Source organism: Hippocampus bargibanti, linkage group LG18 (genome assembly GCF_051943395.1).
Source record: "Hippocampus bargibanti isolate YZ-2025 linkage group LG18, ASM5194339v1, whole genome shotgun sequence".
NCBI classification, from domain to species: Eukaryota; Metazoa; Chordata; class Actinopteri; order Syngnathiformes; family Syngnathidae; genus Hippocampus; species Hippocampus bargibanti.
Window position 1 is genome coordinate 14,983,371 of NC_142751.1, and position 16,459 is coordinate 14,999,829.

The following is a 16,459-nucleotide window of genomic DNA, read 5'->3' on the forward strand; positions in this document are numbered from 1 at the left end:
GTCACGTTATAGTCACAGGATTAGTTAGATCGTTATCAATATAGCTAGCCAGTTAGCTATATAGCTATTAGATAGCCAGCTATCCAGCCAGCTAGAAAATAGATAGCAAATAGATAGAAAATAAATAAACAGAGGCAAATAGATCAATTCAGGCGTGCTTGAGTAGGTGAGCAGCGGCGGCCACACGCGTAGGCGTTCACTCAACCCTGACATAATTCAAATAGATAGTAAGCTAGCCAGCTAATAGATAGCTATCTAGATAGGTAGTGAGCTAGATAGCTCTTAGATAGCTAGCTAGCGAGCCAGCCAGATAGCCAAATGATTAATATAGTCTCCCCAGCCACACACTCAAGAGGCTTTCTCGCTTTAAGAGCCTTGCATGCCAATCTCGCCATGATCAGCCACAGGTGTAGGGTTTGGACTGCTGCCTTCTAGCAGATGTGGCCAAAACTCTCGCTGGGTGAGCCATTTTAGGGGAATATATTTCCCCTCCAGGACCCAGCCTCTCGTGACATCACAAATGGTTCAATTCTGCTGCCAATACGGATAATAATTTAAAAAGCCTCTTTGTTTTCCATCTTTATTCCTTTTTAACAGGTTTTGGAGGCCACTCGCATCACCCGCAGGAAAAGCGACATGGCGCTCAAGTGGGAAGCCGGTATCTACGCCAATGAGGATGGAGAAGAGGAGGAAGAGGAAGAAGAGGAGGAAGAGTGAAAATAGGATGAGAAGAAAAAGGACACGCAGGGGAAGCGGTATTTGTTTTTATTCTTGGTGTTCTGAGGACCACTTCCGGTGGAGCTCAATGAAGAAGTCTCCATTTGTGTTTTTGGGGATTCTGAAAGTGTAACAGAACGTACGTGATGCGAGAAAGGAAGGTGATGCAAAAGGCCATTTGCATTGAAGATGCAAAAAGGATACGCATAAATGTCGATTTTATTTTGAAAAGCTTGCCTGCAAGTCACTGAAGGTTTTATGTGCTTGACAACCGCCAATCATCCGTCGAATACTTTTCAACACCAGTCGTCAAAATAGCGATTTAGACGCCGATGATTTCATCTGGAATCTCATTTAGACCACAAATTCGATTATGAAAGAAGCAAGAAGCATTAATAGAACGATTGGGTGTCAATATTTAATGATTTTGTGAGGTTTTAACAGGAAGGGAAAAAAAGTCATGTTTGTTTATCAGGATTTTTTGTGGTGTTTTTTTTTAGCAGGCTGTATAACAGTATTGTACACCGTATATATGGCGGTGCTCCAAAATGACGTATTTTATCAATTTGCTATCCATACGCTATCTATTTGCTAGCTACCTTGCTGGCTATCCATTTGCTATCTAGCTTGCTGCCTAGCTTGCTATCTATTTGCTATCCATTTGCTATCTTTTAGCTAGCTACCTATCTGGCTTTCCATTTGCTATCTATTTGTTAACTAGCTGGCTATTCATTTGCTATCTATCCGCTATCTACCTAGCTGGCGATCTATTTGCTATCTTTTTTTCTATCCAGCTGGCTGCCTAGCTGGCTATCTATTTGCTGTCAATTTAATATCTATTAACTAGCTACCCAGCTGGCTATCCATTTGCTATCTGTTCGCTATCTACCTAACTGCTTATCTATTTGCTATCCATTTGCTATCTAGCTTGCTACCTAGCTGGCTATTCAATTGCTATCTATTCGCTATCTACCCAGCTGGCTATCCATTTGCTATCTATTAGCTAGCTGGCTAGCTATGTAGCTGTCTAGCTATTAGCTATATGGCTATCTAGCTAGTCAGCTAACTGTCTAGCTTGCTATCTATTAGCTAGCTAGCTAGCTAGCTTTCTATCTATTTGAGTTACTTCCGGGTTGAGTGAACGCAGGCGCATGTGGCCGCCGCTGCTCACCCGCAGAAAAAAACGATTCTGTGACTGTAAAGTGACCTTGAGAGTTTTGAAAGGAGCTAAGAAATGAAATGTATTATTATTTTACGATTGGTTTCATTGAAGGTGTCTTTTTGAGGCAGTTGCTGTATGATATTATGAAGTAGAATTGTGTATTTGACAGATGAACATATATTCCCAGTGTACTTATTTTACGCTTGCGAGCCGGCCACCTTGTGATGGCAAATGTTGAATAAAACGGAGCTTTTTATAAAAAAATAAATAACAATAAAAAATGCGGGGAGAATAAGAGAACCAATTTGCCTATTTAAAGGACAACCGACGCCGATTGTAAAATCACTTCAAATGACTTCTACTGAGCGCATATTAGAAAGATTCAACCGCATATAGCTATATTTTATGTTTTAAGACTCGCGCTGAATATTCAGGAAGTCTTGTTTTTGAGTTGATGACGATGCCCGACGTGACGTCACGCCAGGAACGCCCCTGAACGAGAAAGCGACACACAATGCATTTTGGGTACTTTGTTTGGTCTGAAAACTTCGTGTTGATGGCGAAATTAGAAGGAAAACACATAAATAATGCAATGTTGTGTGTCGTGTGTTGCACCAAGACTACTATTTGATACTAGTTGACACAAATTCCCAGCAGACAAATCAGCCCATTTCCAACGGAGCTTGGGCGCCATCTTGTGCATTTTCTGGGACACTACATTGAAGTCCTGACGGCTCGAATGGAGACGGATGGACTTCTTTAATCGATGTCAAACATGTATGCTTTCCTCTTCAGAACTATTTGAATCATATTCATAACTGGATGAGTAACAAGAAAGCATCTTCTCCCAATCTGAAGCCATTGTTTTGATTCTAGAGCAAGGCAAGACGTCCTGGCGTGACGTCACGAACAAGGGGGCGGGACCTTCTGAAACTCACCATCTCCAAGGTCATTTTGAAGTAGTTTTGGGACACTTTGACTCATTTTTATTGGTGTTTTGCATTTGACTAAAAATCTCAGCCTGCGTGTTTTGGCTATTTTAGATGATATAAAACGTTTTTCTGATGTTTCAGTTAGGAAACAAAAAAAATGGTGTCGGTTGTCCTTTAAGAAAAGGAGATTCATCACTCGACCATAAATTGGGAAAATTATTTGACGAGGATCCCAGAGTGAATGTAAAGCACAAGGAATGAATCCTATTTATGAGTGTTGATAGTTTAGTGTGCGTTTCCATGCCACTTCAACTGAAAAGGAGCAGTAACTTTTCATTCTTTTTTTTTTTTAATTCCCATGCCCCGCCCCCTCAAGCATGTGAATGTCAAGAGGATGTTGAGAATGCTTTTAAACCAAAAAAGGTCACCATTTTGAGCTACCAGAGTGTCTTGCTCCAAGTGTCCTTCAGCTCGACACCGACCTGCCATCCCAAACGAACGAACGAACGAACGAACTCAATCCTCAACAAACATTCAATGCAGACAAAAAGTGAGGTATGACGACGTTGAAAATTGTGGTGAACACAACACACACCCCTTGATTGTATTTCTAACAATGAATGATGTATGGAAATTAATATTTGTTTTGTCAAACAACCAGGAAATGAAAGCAACAAATATCCAGAGATGTTTTATCTCAAAAAAGGAAACAAAACCCAAATACAGGTAACATCCGATTTACGACTAACTTCCGTTCCGACCAAACGGTCGTAAGTCGAAATGGTCGTAAGTTGAAATGGTTGTAAGTCGAAATACATTCAAAATGTTGAATAGAGACTCTGAAGCTAAATGACATACAAACTCTATGGTGCAATCACGCAGTTGATTGCTGTGCGAGTGTGAGATGCTGGCTGGCCAAAATTGTCGGATGTTGCCGGCCTGCTAGCATGTTGCGGTGCCAGGCGTCGAATTACAATTTAAAAAAAAAAAAAAAAAAAAATGGGGTCGGGAGGTCACGTCGAGTTGGTCGTAAATCGGATGTTACCTGTACATATATATTAATCTCTGATATAGTAGCTCCTTAATTGGTTTTACACTTAAAGTAAGTAAATATGTAAATGATGCATCCCTTTTGAGGTGACGCTAATGTGATATGACAGATTTGGAAAACTTGTTAACTTGGTGGGGGATATAAGAAAAAAAAAAGTACTTTCCGGTGTATAAGGTGCATCGGAGTAGAACTTTGAAAGTCGCTTATAAATACAATATTATTTTTATTATTATTATTAGCTATCTATTAGCTAGCTAGCTTTCCATCCATCCGAGCTACTTCCGGGCTGAGTGAACGCTGCCGCGTATGGCTGCCGCTGCTCACCCCCGAGTCACTTCAACGTGTGACGATTGGTTAGCTATCTAGATAGCTAGCTATTAGCTATGTTCTTGAGAGTTTTGAAAGTCGCTTATAAATACAATGTATTGTTTTTATTATTATCATCATCTTTATTAGTATATACAATGTATTTATTATTATTATTATTATTATTATTATTATTATTATTATTAGCTATCTATTAGCTAGCTAGCTTTCCATCCATCCGAGCTACTTCCGGGCTAAGTGAACGCTGGCGCGTATGGCTGCCGCCGCTCACCCGCAGAAAAACTTATCCTGTGACCCTGAAAGCCTTTTTTTCCCCCTTCCCGAGTCACTTCAACGTGTGATGATAACCTCGGTTCTGATGCAGTTAACCACTCGTATGTTCATATTGATAAATATGCTCCACTTGACGGCACGCGTATGGCTCACAGTTACTCGCCTGTTATACATAATTATGATAACTATTTTCTCATTAAATACAAAAACGTGATCATTTTTCCGAGTGCTTATTTGTGTGTGTCTGTCCTTTTGATTAAAATTCCGATTCTTCATAATATACAGACGCTCCCCAACTTACGAACGAGATACGGTTGCTCGTAAGGTGAATGCGTTTGTAAGTTGATGCAGTGCTATATTTTGTATGGAATGTATGTTTAAGGCTTATATAAGTAACTTAGTACTGGTTTGTACTGAAAAATAAACATTTAATAAAATATATGCTCTATAAAGATATATACATATACAACTGTACAACAAAAAAGAGTATCAAATAGGTTTAAATGGAGTATAGAATTAACAATAATATAGTTATATAAACATAAGATGTCTATTTGCTATCTAGCTGGCTAGCTATCTATTAGCTATCTATCTATTGGCTAGCGAGTTAGCTTTCTATCGATTTGAGTTACTTCCGGGTTGAGTGAACGCTGGTGCGCGTGGCTGCTGCGCACCTGAGATACATTTTGGTTTAACATTTGGTATTTATTTTTACCCCCAAATGTATATTTAAGGAAAAGAAGCTATTTAGCTGGCTGGATAGCAGATGGCTAGCTAGTTAGCGAATAGCTAGCTAGCTGGTTATTCGCTATCTATTAGCTAGCTAGCGATCTAGCTGGCTGGCTATTGGCTATCTTCAAGGCCTAGCTAGCTATCTGTTAGCTATCTATTAGCTTGCTAGCTTTCTAGCCAAGTTACCTAGCTATCGAATTAGCTGTCTATTAGCTAGCTTTCTATCTGAGTTACTTCCGGGTTGAGTGAAGGCCTAGCTAGCTATCTGTTAGCTATCTATTAGCTAGCTAGCTTTCTAGCTAGCTAATTGTTTAGTGAGCTGATGTGATCTATCATATCATAAAAACTTATCCTGTGACTGGAAAGTGACCTTGAGAGTTTTGAAAGGCGCTTAAAAATGAAATGTCTTATTATTAGGTGGCTAGCTAGCTAGCTATATAGTGGGCTCGCTAGTAATCTAGCGATGATAATTGTTTTTTTTTATTAAAATTCATTGAATGAAACAGAACTAAAATAAAAGGGGAAAAAAACTTCACAGATAAATATCAAATTCCATTTATTTTAATATTGGTCCAATATATCCCAAAATAGCTTGAGGTAAGGTTAATCGCTTCAGAACAACATCAAATATCCAGGCCTCATATTTATATTTAATTACAAGATGTTCAAGTGTACAGAATGGACCAAAAGGAAACAAAAAATGTAAACATTGAGAACCAAAATAAATTGAGGTTATTAGCGCTTTGCTTTTACAAAAAAAATAACAAATAATTGATTCTATTTCAGCTGCGTCGTAAACCAGGAAATGATGCGGACATTTTTTATTATTATTTTTTTGATGATTTTTTTTTATATCAAGATGATTTCAGTACATTCAAACAAAAGATTCATCCGGAATATTGTGGTAGCTTTCATTGCAAAATAATATTCTTTACCGGTGTTGGGATGAGTTTGTGGCTTTATCTGAGAAGGCGAAGAAAAAAAATATGTAATAATAATCATCATCATAACTATAACAATTGTACCTCTGTGTCATATTGCAAAAATTATGAGAAAAAAAAGTCTTCCTTCGCGTGTGGTTACATAAGCAGCATTGGCAACTGTTAACAGAAAATCTCAAGTAGAAAATGAGCAACACCACGAAAAAACAAAATGGCTGTCGATAGTGACACCATGTAAAAAACAAAATGGCTGTCGATAGTGACAGTCAAGTGTGAAGAAAAATGTGAGCCAACGCACGGTCGGTCCTTCATTTGGTGATTCCAAAAGGCCCGCTCGGTCCTTGGCGTGAAAAAAAAAGTGCGTGATGGACAAAAGTTTAAAGGCTGCTTCAGTCCGTCTCGCTCGTTCCGTCCTCCGTTTGTTTATCCTGGAGGACATTTAGAAGCGACTCCCAAGCTGCTTGGCACTGCGGGGAAAAAAAACAAGATGGGCGACTGATAGAGAATAGACAGAATAGAAGTTAGCATATTTGCTATCTAGCTGGCTATCTGGCTAGCTGGCTGGATTGGCTAACTATGTATTAGCTAGCTAGCTTTCAATCTATTTGAGTTATTTTGGGTTGAGTGAACGGCGGCGCGTTTTCTTAAATTGTCATCAATTTTGCTCATGCTAGCTGGCTATCTATTTGCTATTTATTAGCTGGCTGCTGCCTGGTTATCTAGCTAGCTAGCTATTAGCTGGCTGGCTATATAGTTGGCTATCTGGCTAACTATCTATTTGCTATGTATTAGCAAGCTAGCTTTCAATCTATTTGAGTTATTTTGGGTTGAGGGAACGCTGGCGTATTTTATTTATTTTCTTTATTTATCTTAAACTGCCTCTGTTATCAATTTTGCTCATCTGCTAGCTGGCTGTCTATTTGCTATTTGTTAGCTGGCTGGCTAGCTGGCTGCCTATCTAGTTGGCTATCTGGCTAACTATTGGCTATGTATTAGCTAGCTAGCTTTCAACCTATTTGAGTTATTTTGGGTTGAGTCAACGCTGGGGCGTTTTATTTATTTATTTTTCTTAAACTGCCTTTGTTATCAATTTTGCTCATATGCTAGCTGGCTATCTATTTGCTAGCTGGCTGGCTAGCTATCTAGCTAGTAGCTGGCTGGCTATCTGAATAACTATCTATTAGCTATGTATTAGCTAGCTACCTTTCTATCTATTTGAGTTACGATGTAGACTTTCCGAGGCTGTTATTGTACCACGCGTACCTTCTCGTAGTAATTGATGTTCTTGTCGGCCACGCCGCCGAGAAGCTGCTTAAAATCCTGCCGTTTGTTGCTCTGCCAACGCTCCCAGTCGGCTTTTAAGTCGGCGTTGAAACATTCCACCTTATCCTGGCATCGCTCCACCTCGGGCGGCATCTAGTGTGGAGATACACAAGCACTACTGCGCTACAAGGGGGGCTCTAAACGCTACGGGAAAATTTGTGACGTTACCGTGGACGACGGCCGAAAATGGCAAAATGGATCTGCCACCATCTAAGGTGACGAATGACGACGATACTTACGGGCGTTCGGTCCTCCTGTTTGCGAAGTAAGGGCGGCTTCCAGGCGTCCTTCGTACTCTGCTTGACTTTGGTCGCGCTTTTTCAAAACATTCTGCAAACAGTGATACCTCGGTTTACGAACCCCTTGGCTTACGAACTATTCGGTTTACGAACGTTAAATTTCTGAAAATTTTACCTTGGCATACAAACTATTTTTTGCCACAATGAGTGATGTGTCGTTCGCAAACGAGCCCGTTCTAACAACAAAATGGCAGCCGACTGTTTTTGTCCTCTATTCCCCGCCCCCAGTCTTCGGTATAAAGCCACGTGATTGGTCAAGAACGCAGGATTGAGGGGAGTGATTTAAACATTAACGAGACGGGCAGACGACATTAAGATATTTTCAACTCTGATAGTTAAAAGGCAGAGTGTAGACTGCAAGGTTAAAATAACCCATCAATCAGGCTCCACAAACAACTTGCACAAGCCATCTGTACACTTGATGCAAAAAGCTATCAACCCAGCTAAACAGAACACAATTGACGAGGAACTAGACAAAATTATAGTTGAATTAAATTCATCCTGTCTACTTGATCTCTAACTTAAAACAGATTATTTTCTGACAGACAGTGTATTTTAGATGTTCAATTATCTGACGAAGAAGTATACGCCGAAACATGTCAGGTAATTGAACACCTAAAATACACTGTCTGTCAGAAAAGAATCTGTTTTAAGTTAGACAAAATTATCACAGAGAAAGCACCTACAAGGGATCATTCCTCAAGACTCCACTCCATCAAGCCATCAATGACCATCACAAAGGTCAATAAAACGACTTTATTATACAGTACAGTTTATTTATTTCATTATCATACCATAGCACATTTATTATACATAAACTAAGGTATATTATGTGTAGTTTTAAGGTTTAGGAAATTAGAAATTTATGTTTTATGGGCACCTGGGAACGGATTATTCTCATTTTAATGGTTTCCTATGTGAAATTATTTTTTGGGATACACACTTTTCGCCTTACACACTGTCTGGGAACCAATTAAGTTCGTAAGCCAAGGTATCACTGTACCGACCCCCTATCCCCCCGCAGAGCCGTGGTTATTATACACGTTGAAAAATTCAACCCGTCTCACCTTCATGGACTCGATGTAGAGCATATATTCTCGTAGTACGGGTAGGAAGTCCTGGCCCATGTTCTCGCACAACTCATCGCTAGCCCCGCAGCATGTGGAAAGCGAGCTAGCCACCCCCTCCAGGGGACGCTGAAGTTCCCCTTCCGAACCCGTCCAGCTCGAGTACACGGCGCCGTAGTCTCGTAACTCGGTCAAGTACTCTAAGCGAGATTGAGATAGCAGTGTTTTGGATGGAAACCATAAAGCTGACGATGGTTAAAAAGAATACAGAAGTGAAGGTAAAAGGTTGTGTTATCTCTGCGCTGCTTCCTGTTTCGTAAGATGCCACTTCCTCATTGACTGGTTCGCTAACTGTGTCTTTAGCGTCATTGTCGGAAATCATTAACGTCATTTCGTATCGTTATTTTCGTATGGCTGCCACTGCTCACCTGCAGAAAAAAATATCATGTGACTTTAGAGTTTTGAAAGGTGCTTAGAAATGAAATGTATTATTTATTATTATTATTATTTTGTGATCGTCTTCACTCATTTGCTTCCAATTCACGACTTTGTTCGGGTTTTAGTTTTTTTTTCTTGCGATGGGAGTGTCGATAGAGCGCTGGTCAGACCTCTGCCAATGTTTTTTTTGCTTCCCTTACACAAGGGCCTATCAAGCTTTCAAGCTCAGATAACTCCAGAGCCATATAGTTTAGCAATTAACTTTTTTTCTGATGAAAGGAGAGAGTCCAAGGGAATGAGTTAAATGCCATGTGACACAGTTCTGCCTCCTAGAGGTCATCTTTGGTCCTACATGTTGTTGCGTGTGTGCTGTGTTGATCATCTGGATTTGTTTTTTTTTTTTGTTCGCAGACCCTTCAAAAGTTAATTATCAGTACACAAACCTTGATGAAGAGGCAGTATTTATTTATGTATTTATTTGGTATTAATTTTTTTTTACTTATTTGTTTTGTATTTATTTTGTATGTATGTATGTATTATTTAGTATTTATTTATTTATTTTGTGTGCATTTATTTATTTAGTGTGTAATTATTTTGTATTTATGTATTTTGTATTTATTTATTTACTTTGCATTTATTTAATATTCATTTATTTAGTATGTATTTATTTTTCTATTTTATATATATTTGTGTATTTTTTGTATTTATTTTTTATTTTATTTTTTTTTTTTTTTGTGTTTTTATTTTGCATTTTTTATTTCGTATTTATTTATTTAGTGTGTATTTAATTATTTTGTATCTATTTAGTATTTATTTATTTAGTGTGTATTTATTTATATACATATATATAATATATATATTTATATATATTTGTGTATTTATTTTATATTTTTATTGATTGATTGATTGATTGATTGATTTCAGGAGCTTATGCAACTTGTGTTTCTCACCCGACTGCTCTTTGAGGATCCTCTGAGCGATACGGTCGATGGTGGCCAATTTTTGGCTAAAGGTCTCCAAGTATTCCCCCATGGCGCAGAAGTCGGGCGGCCGCGCTCGCAGCTTGTAGCCTCCGGTGACGTGTTTCACCGACTCGCCCACCTTGGTGAGCAGCGCCAGACCCTGACGCTTGTTCAGGTCCTACGTAGGTACCAGAAGTTGTCTTCATTTAGACAGTGATACCTTGAACTTAAGTGGTTCCCAGACAGAATGTGTCAGGCGAAAAGTGTGGATCCCAAAAAATAATTTCACATAGGAAACCATTAAAATGAGAATAATCCGTTCCCAGGTGCCCATAAAACATAATTTTCTACTTTTCTAAGCCTTGAAACAACACAAAATATACCTTATTTTATGTATAATAAATGTGCTATGGTATTATAATGAAAGAAATAAACTGTACTGTATAACAAAGTCGTTTTATTGACCTTTGTGATGGTCGTTGATGGCTGGATGGAATGGAGTGGCAGCTTTCATCAGCATTAAACACTTGATGAGGAACGTACCTTAGCAGACAAGAAAGCGTTGAGATGCGGGTTGAAGGACAGAACCGGGTGGTCCGCAACCCTTTTCAGGAACTTATCCAGCGCTTTCATGCGAGTTCCGACAAACTCTTCCGAAAAACGATCCACCACGCCTTTCATCACGAATTTCTCCGGCAAAGGCTGTAAAAAAAAAGAACGCAAAGACTGTGAATGACGTTTTTTTTTGTGGGGCGCGAATCGGCAATGCAGTTTTTTGTTGTGGTCAATTTACGGGGATGAGGTGGGTGGGTTGGCTGTCCTCCAGTTTGATCCTCAGCCAATCGAAATCTTGATAGCGGCGTCGGACGCAGTATTCCGGAAGGTCGAACTCGATCCGCGTTGTCTTGATTGAACACATAGACAAAAAATTTGTTTTGGTAGTTTTACATTCAAGAAGCTTTTTTTTTCTTTCTTCTTCACGGATGCTAACTCGTTGACAGGTGACTGTGAAGCGACCTTGCGTACGCTTTCTTAATTAACACTCAGCCTTTATATTTGACAGTGACATTTGCACGAGCCTTTTTCAAGCACTTAAAAAGCACATAGCGACGGTTGCCATGACGCCAGCTGGCATCTAGCTATCTATTTGCTATTTATTCGCTATCTAACTAGCTAGCTGACTGGCTACCTAGCTAGCTATCAATTTGCTATCTATATACCTAGCTGGCTACCTCGCTACCTATCTAACTGGCTAGCTAGCTACCTATCATGCTATCTATTCACTATCTAACTAGATAGCTGGCTATCTATTTGATAATTATTCACTATCTAACGCTAGCTATCTATTCACTATCTAGCTAGCTAGCTAGCTATTAGTCATCTATTAGCTAGCTAGCTAACTTTCTATCTATTTCACTTATTCCAGATTGAGTGAGCTGGCGTGTGTGGCTGCCGCTGCTCACCCACACAAAAACGTATCCTGTGACTGTAAAGTGACCTTGAGAGTTTTGAAAGGCGCTTAGAAATTAAATTTATTATGATGATGATGATTATTATTATTATCTACTAGCTAGCTTGCTATCTATTTGAGTTACTTCTGGGTTGAGTGGATGCTGGCGCGTGTGGCTGCCGCTGCTCACCCATAGAAAAAAACTTATCCTTAGATTGGAAAGTGACCTTGAGAGTTTTAAATGTATTATTATTAACTAGTGATCCAAAATGGATGCTCCACAAGCAGACCTTGGTGGACACTCTGTAAGTGATGTAGGTCTCCATTGTGGAGACATGCTTCTTTGGGTCGTCCACCGTTACAAACAAGTCCCGCGTTTCGGTGGAGTCGTAATAGTCTGACTCGATGTCGTCATCCAGTTGCAGCCTGTTGAACATCGAGGATGCGGAGGCAGGACTCGGCGTGTCAGCTGGCGTGCCGTTGGATAGTACCGCCCCCTGCGGGCACAGAAAGAAATCAAAAATCAAGACAAGGAAGCGCAAAACAAACGAGTGATAGAATGTTGCGGTTGTTTTTCTCGGTCAATGACGTTATTGTGGAGGACTTGCGCCACCAAATCATGTGACGCAACATCTGAGTACAATGAGTTGAGTGACAAAAGCGGCAACAGTAGCGATATATACCTGATGTTATCATATTGAAAAGTTTCATGCTGTTATATGCTTAGTCAACATGTATGACTCAAATACACAATTGAAGCACAGACAACCTGGGGTCAATCTGAGGTCAACAGACACAGCAAGTTAAACTGTCATCGTCATCTAGGAGATCTGGCCTTGGACAGAATTTAGAAACTCCTTTATCACCGAAGCAATTTACGACTTGAAAGTCCTTCACAGGAAGAGCTCATTAGCCACCTTACAAATTTTCCAGTTCATGGAAAAGACAATGTTTTATTGCTTACAGCTGTTCGTGCTTAGAACAGGTGTGGTATTATAATCACTAAAACTATGTTTTACTAATACATCACTTTAATTTGCATATACTCTCAATAAATAGCTTGGCAGAGGGCTGCAGAATTCAGGCGTTTGTCATGAATGGCTACGTCTCCTGCCGGCAGTAAAAAGACACTCTTTCTAGGTTCGAGTCTTTGCCCACAGTGTCCGATCGAACATCTCGGACACTGTGGACATCGGACATTACCCAAAGATCATTTGTTTGTGCTCAAATTCCAGGCCTCCGTAGTATAATGCATTTGATTTCCATTGATATTTTTGCGTGTGATTTTGGTGTCGCCACATTCAATGATGTCACGAACAAAGTACGTATAAGAATATTCATTCACATCAACGATGACATTTTAATGCCCCATTGTTACCAAGTCCACAATAGTTATAACTTGTTTTGGTGTTCCACTATGATTATAAAAATACAGCTGGGTCATAAAACTTGCGTTCATCGTTATAATGTCAATTATTCTATCTCTGTTTTTAAAGTAAAGGCTTGTCTGCCACTCACCGTCCGAGCATAATAAACATTTATAAAGTCTGAATAAAAACGGGTTTATTTGACTGCGTGGTCATTCATTGCTGTATTTGGAAATGTCTTTTCAAATAGTCAATGTGAACAACAGGTTACGAAATAAAAGCATAATTGCTGCTTCTTTTTTTAGTTTTTTTTTCGTATTTTCGTAAGCTTTGGCTAAAGCCTGGCTCCAGCCTACCTTGTCGCCCCCAGCGCTAACGGTGACATCTGGACCCGGGGACAGCGACTCGTCGGCGGCCGACAACGGGTGTAGAATCTCGGCGATGTGCTTCTGCCCCGAGCTGGCCAGGCCTCGCTGGGCGCCGACGCTCATCGTGCGGTCGGCTTGCCTGCAATCGCGGCGAGCAGCAGTCCAGGCTACGTCGGGAAAGTTGCGTTTGCGCTGACCAGGGGGGAAAAATATTTGGTGTTCGTCCTCTAGTTCGGAGCGGAGATTGGAAGCCGCTGCTTGGTCCTAAGTGTCAGCTGACACCCACGGCGCAGATGCGGAGGTTAAAACAGCGAAAACCCGGAAGTAAACAACGTTTGTAACAACGGGGCGTCGAAAAGTATACATGCGTGCAAGAAATTTGAGCTTCAATGGGTATTCGTAGATATCAACAAGTGCGCATAAAGGCAAAAAAACATTATGTAAAACAATACTTGACAATACAATACCATTAATGAAGCAATTTAATCGGCGTTATTTTTGTTGTTTTGCGATGTATATTTGGGATAGATACAAGCATACGTAAATGTATGTTAATACATACTTTTTTACAATATACAAACATAAATAATTGTTTTCTTTATTGCGCAAAATTATTCACGGGTTGCCGTATTTTGATCAAGCATTAGTACAGACACCTAAATAAAGTTCCGTTTGCCGTATTTTGATCAGGCAATTACACAGACATCTAAATCAGGCCCATCTTCGGCGTGCTTTCGTGCACAAGTCGATACGTCGGGTAGACTGGGAGAAACTATCATTTAATAATTAATAATAATAATAATAATAATAATACATTTCATTTATATGCACTGTTATTTGGTTAATATTTTCATTTGGCTTTGTTTTGTCATCGGTGACATGTCTACTAATCCTCCGGGGTCAGGTACATTTACAGTTTGTTTGAAAACGCCGATTGTGCACTCACATTATGTTGTCGTGGTGTAATTCCCATGACTTTTTTTGCATTCCTTTAATCCATGCAGGCTTCCAGAACAAAGCCAGAGTACAAATCCTGGCCGAACTGGAGAAAGAGAGGGAACGCTTAATGCAGAATCAGACCGTGAGCACTCCGGGAGCCAGGTAACGCAACAACTTGCAACTTACGCTATTTTACCGCAGTTTTTTAGGGCTTGAAGTTCAAATGTATCAGGAAATAGGTCTTGGGTAGATACAAGAATACATACATGTATGTTAATACATACATTTATACATTATACAAACAGAAATGATTGTTTTAAAATTACCGTTTGCCGTATTTTGATCTGGCATTAGCACAGACACCTAAATCAAGTACCGTTAGGTATTGAAGCATCTCAAAATGTCCAAAATGCATTTAAAAAGATGACTTAAATCCCTCCAATTGGCATTTTCTGTATTGGCAATAACAGGAATAATTCTGATTTTTTTCTTAAAGGTATTTAATCATCGTTTTTCAGACTGTACTGCTAAGACGCTCTCTTCTATTCATCCCACAGCATCCCGATAGCTCGTCACAGCATGAAAGACTTCCGTGACAGTGCCGAGCAGCAGCACATTGTTGCCCAGCAGAAAGCTGCCTTGCAGGTCAAACATTAGCAAACTCACACCAAAAGCTGGAAGGAGTCGACAGTTTGCTTATCTGTGTTTTTTTTTCTCCCCGCAGCACGCACACGCGCACTCGTCGGGTTTTTTCATCACTCAAGACTCGTCATTTGGCAACCTCATCCTCCCTGTACTTCCTCGCCTGGAGCCTGAGTCGTGACCGTCTCACTAACAAGTTTCCTCTTTGGGTCAATTTTGACATGTTTAACACAGGGATTTTATTCTTGTATACCAGGGGTGTCGGTCATTTTTTACCGCGGGCCACATTGTAGTTCCGGTTTCCCTCTCTGGGGCCGTTATGAATTTGGAAAAGCCATTAGAAGGTTTGATCCACTGCTCATATCACATATAGAGCGCACAACAAATTGATAAATGACTCGTTTTTACATTTGAAGTCATAAATAATGACTGTTATTGTGGTTTATATATGACAATTAGATTTTTTTTGTTGGTACTTTAGCTAGCATCATGGAATTGCACAAGTTAGATTTACTTTCGCGGGCCGAACAAAATGGTGTGGTGGGCCGAATTTGGCCCCCGGGCCTTGACTTTGATACCTGTGTTGTATACTGTATGCATTTATGTGACACCTTTTATTGGCTTTTACAGTGCTTGAAATAACGTCAGCCCGGGGCGTACAACTTTTACGTCGGGCGTACAACTTTCAAAACGTCTCGGCCCGAATGGCCGACAACTTCTTGAAGATTTATTTATTTTTTTTCAAATCAAACGTTTGTTTTATTCAATAAAGCAAAAGCTACAAGCAAACCGCTACAAGCCACGTCTACTCCTCTTTCTAAGCGACTTTCAAAACTCTCAAGTGCACTTTACAGTCACGGTATAATCCGAAGCACGAAACAGGTTTCTGATTGGCTGCCGTGCCGAGTATGCAAATTGCCAAACGAACGTTTGGCAATTTTGAAGTCAAACACTGCACTATACTGTGACTGAAAAGTGTACTGGAGAGTTTTGAAAGGCGCTTAGAAAGAGAAGTCCACGTGGCTTTGAGCAGACAACGCAAAGATTGCATTGTGCACCATAACGACAAACGACAACTGGAGCAAAATCTTCAGCAAGGGATATTTACCATAAATCAAGCAAAGGAGCATTTGTGCTAGGTGCTTCCTTAATTTAAAAAAAAAAATCCTTTATATTTCGCGACAATGTTTTTTGCGATTAGTCGTTTTATTGTGTTTGGAGTTGTGAAAAATAGGGCAGGCAACTTTTCAGAGTTGTCTGCCCTGTTGTCCGCTAACTTTATGTAATGAGTTTCAAACGCTGGCTATTAGGATGATTTCCAATTTTAGCTCTCATTTCCCTTATTTTATGTTGTTTATAATGTTGTTTGTAACATAAAAATAAAAACAGTCATACTCAATTGACTGAATTGGTTATTTTTTTTAAATGCTGGTTAGCATGATCAGCCTTACAGTGCAAAGTGACTGGGT

The 16,459-nt window shown here is 39.8% G+C and overlaps 3 protein-coding genes across 7 annotated transcripts in view; 2 read left to right on the plus strand and 1 right to left on the minus strand.

Moving 5' to 3' along the window:
* palm2akap2 (PALM2 and AKAP2 fusion) overlaps nt 1-4,676 on the plus strand; it is a 48,668-nt gene extending 43,992 nt beyond the window's left edge. For all 5 annotated transcript variants that reach the window (XM_089020196.1, XM_089020197.1, XM_089020198.1 and 2 more), the window contains one exon: nt 598-4,676. In XM_089020196.1, coding sequence (XP_088876322.1) covers nt 598-717 — 120 coding nt within the window. In that variant the 3' untranslated portion in view covers nt 718-4,676. The remainder of the gene's footprint in view (nt 1-597) is intronic.
* A 1,049-nt stretch (nt 4,677-5,725) lies between these two features.
* snx30 (sorting nexin family member 30) lies at nt 5,726-13,701 on the minus strand. The gene is given in 10 exon segments (XM_089019709.1): nt 5,726-6,602; nt 7,399-7,551; nt 7,698-7,727; nt 7,729-7,788; nt 8,825-9,024; nt 10,213-10,402; nt 10,768-10,926; nt 11,018-11,128; nt 11,965-12,171; nt 13,398-13,701. Coding segments are annotated over 10 exon segments (1,323 nt in total). The 5' UTR covers nt 13,533-13,701; the 3' UTR covers nt 5,726-6,524.
* Nucleotides 13,702-14,156: 455 nt separating this feature from the next.
* Nucleotides 14,157-16,389, plus strand: inip (ints3 and nabp interacting protein). The gene is made up of 4 exons (XM_089019714.1): nt 14,157-14,313; nt 14,414-14,510; nt 14,906-14,993; nt 15,073-16,389. Exons 1-4 carry the CDS (start codon nt 14,235-14,237, stop codon nt 15,169-15,171), a joined length of 363 nt encoding a protein of 120 aa, XP_088875840.1. The 5' UTR covers nt 14,157-14,234; the 3' UTR covers nt 15,172-16,389.
* Nucleotides 16,390-16,459: the final 70 nt, after the last annotated feature.

Bases quoted from the DNA above. Each gene is read 5' to 3' on its own strand.
- inip (XM_089019714.1), top strand. From the start codon at position 14,235: ATGCACTGTTATTTGGTTAATATTTTCATTTGGCTTTGTTTTGTCATC. The intron at 14,314-14,413 runs GTACATTTACAG...TAATCCATGCAG, and splicing joins TACTAATCCTCCGGGGTCAG to GCTTCCAGAACAAAGCCAGA. The intron at 14,511-14,905 runs GTAACGCAACAA...TTCATCCCACAG, and splicing joins GTGAGCACTCCGGGAGCCAG to CATCCCGATAGCTCGTCACA.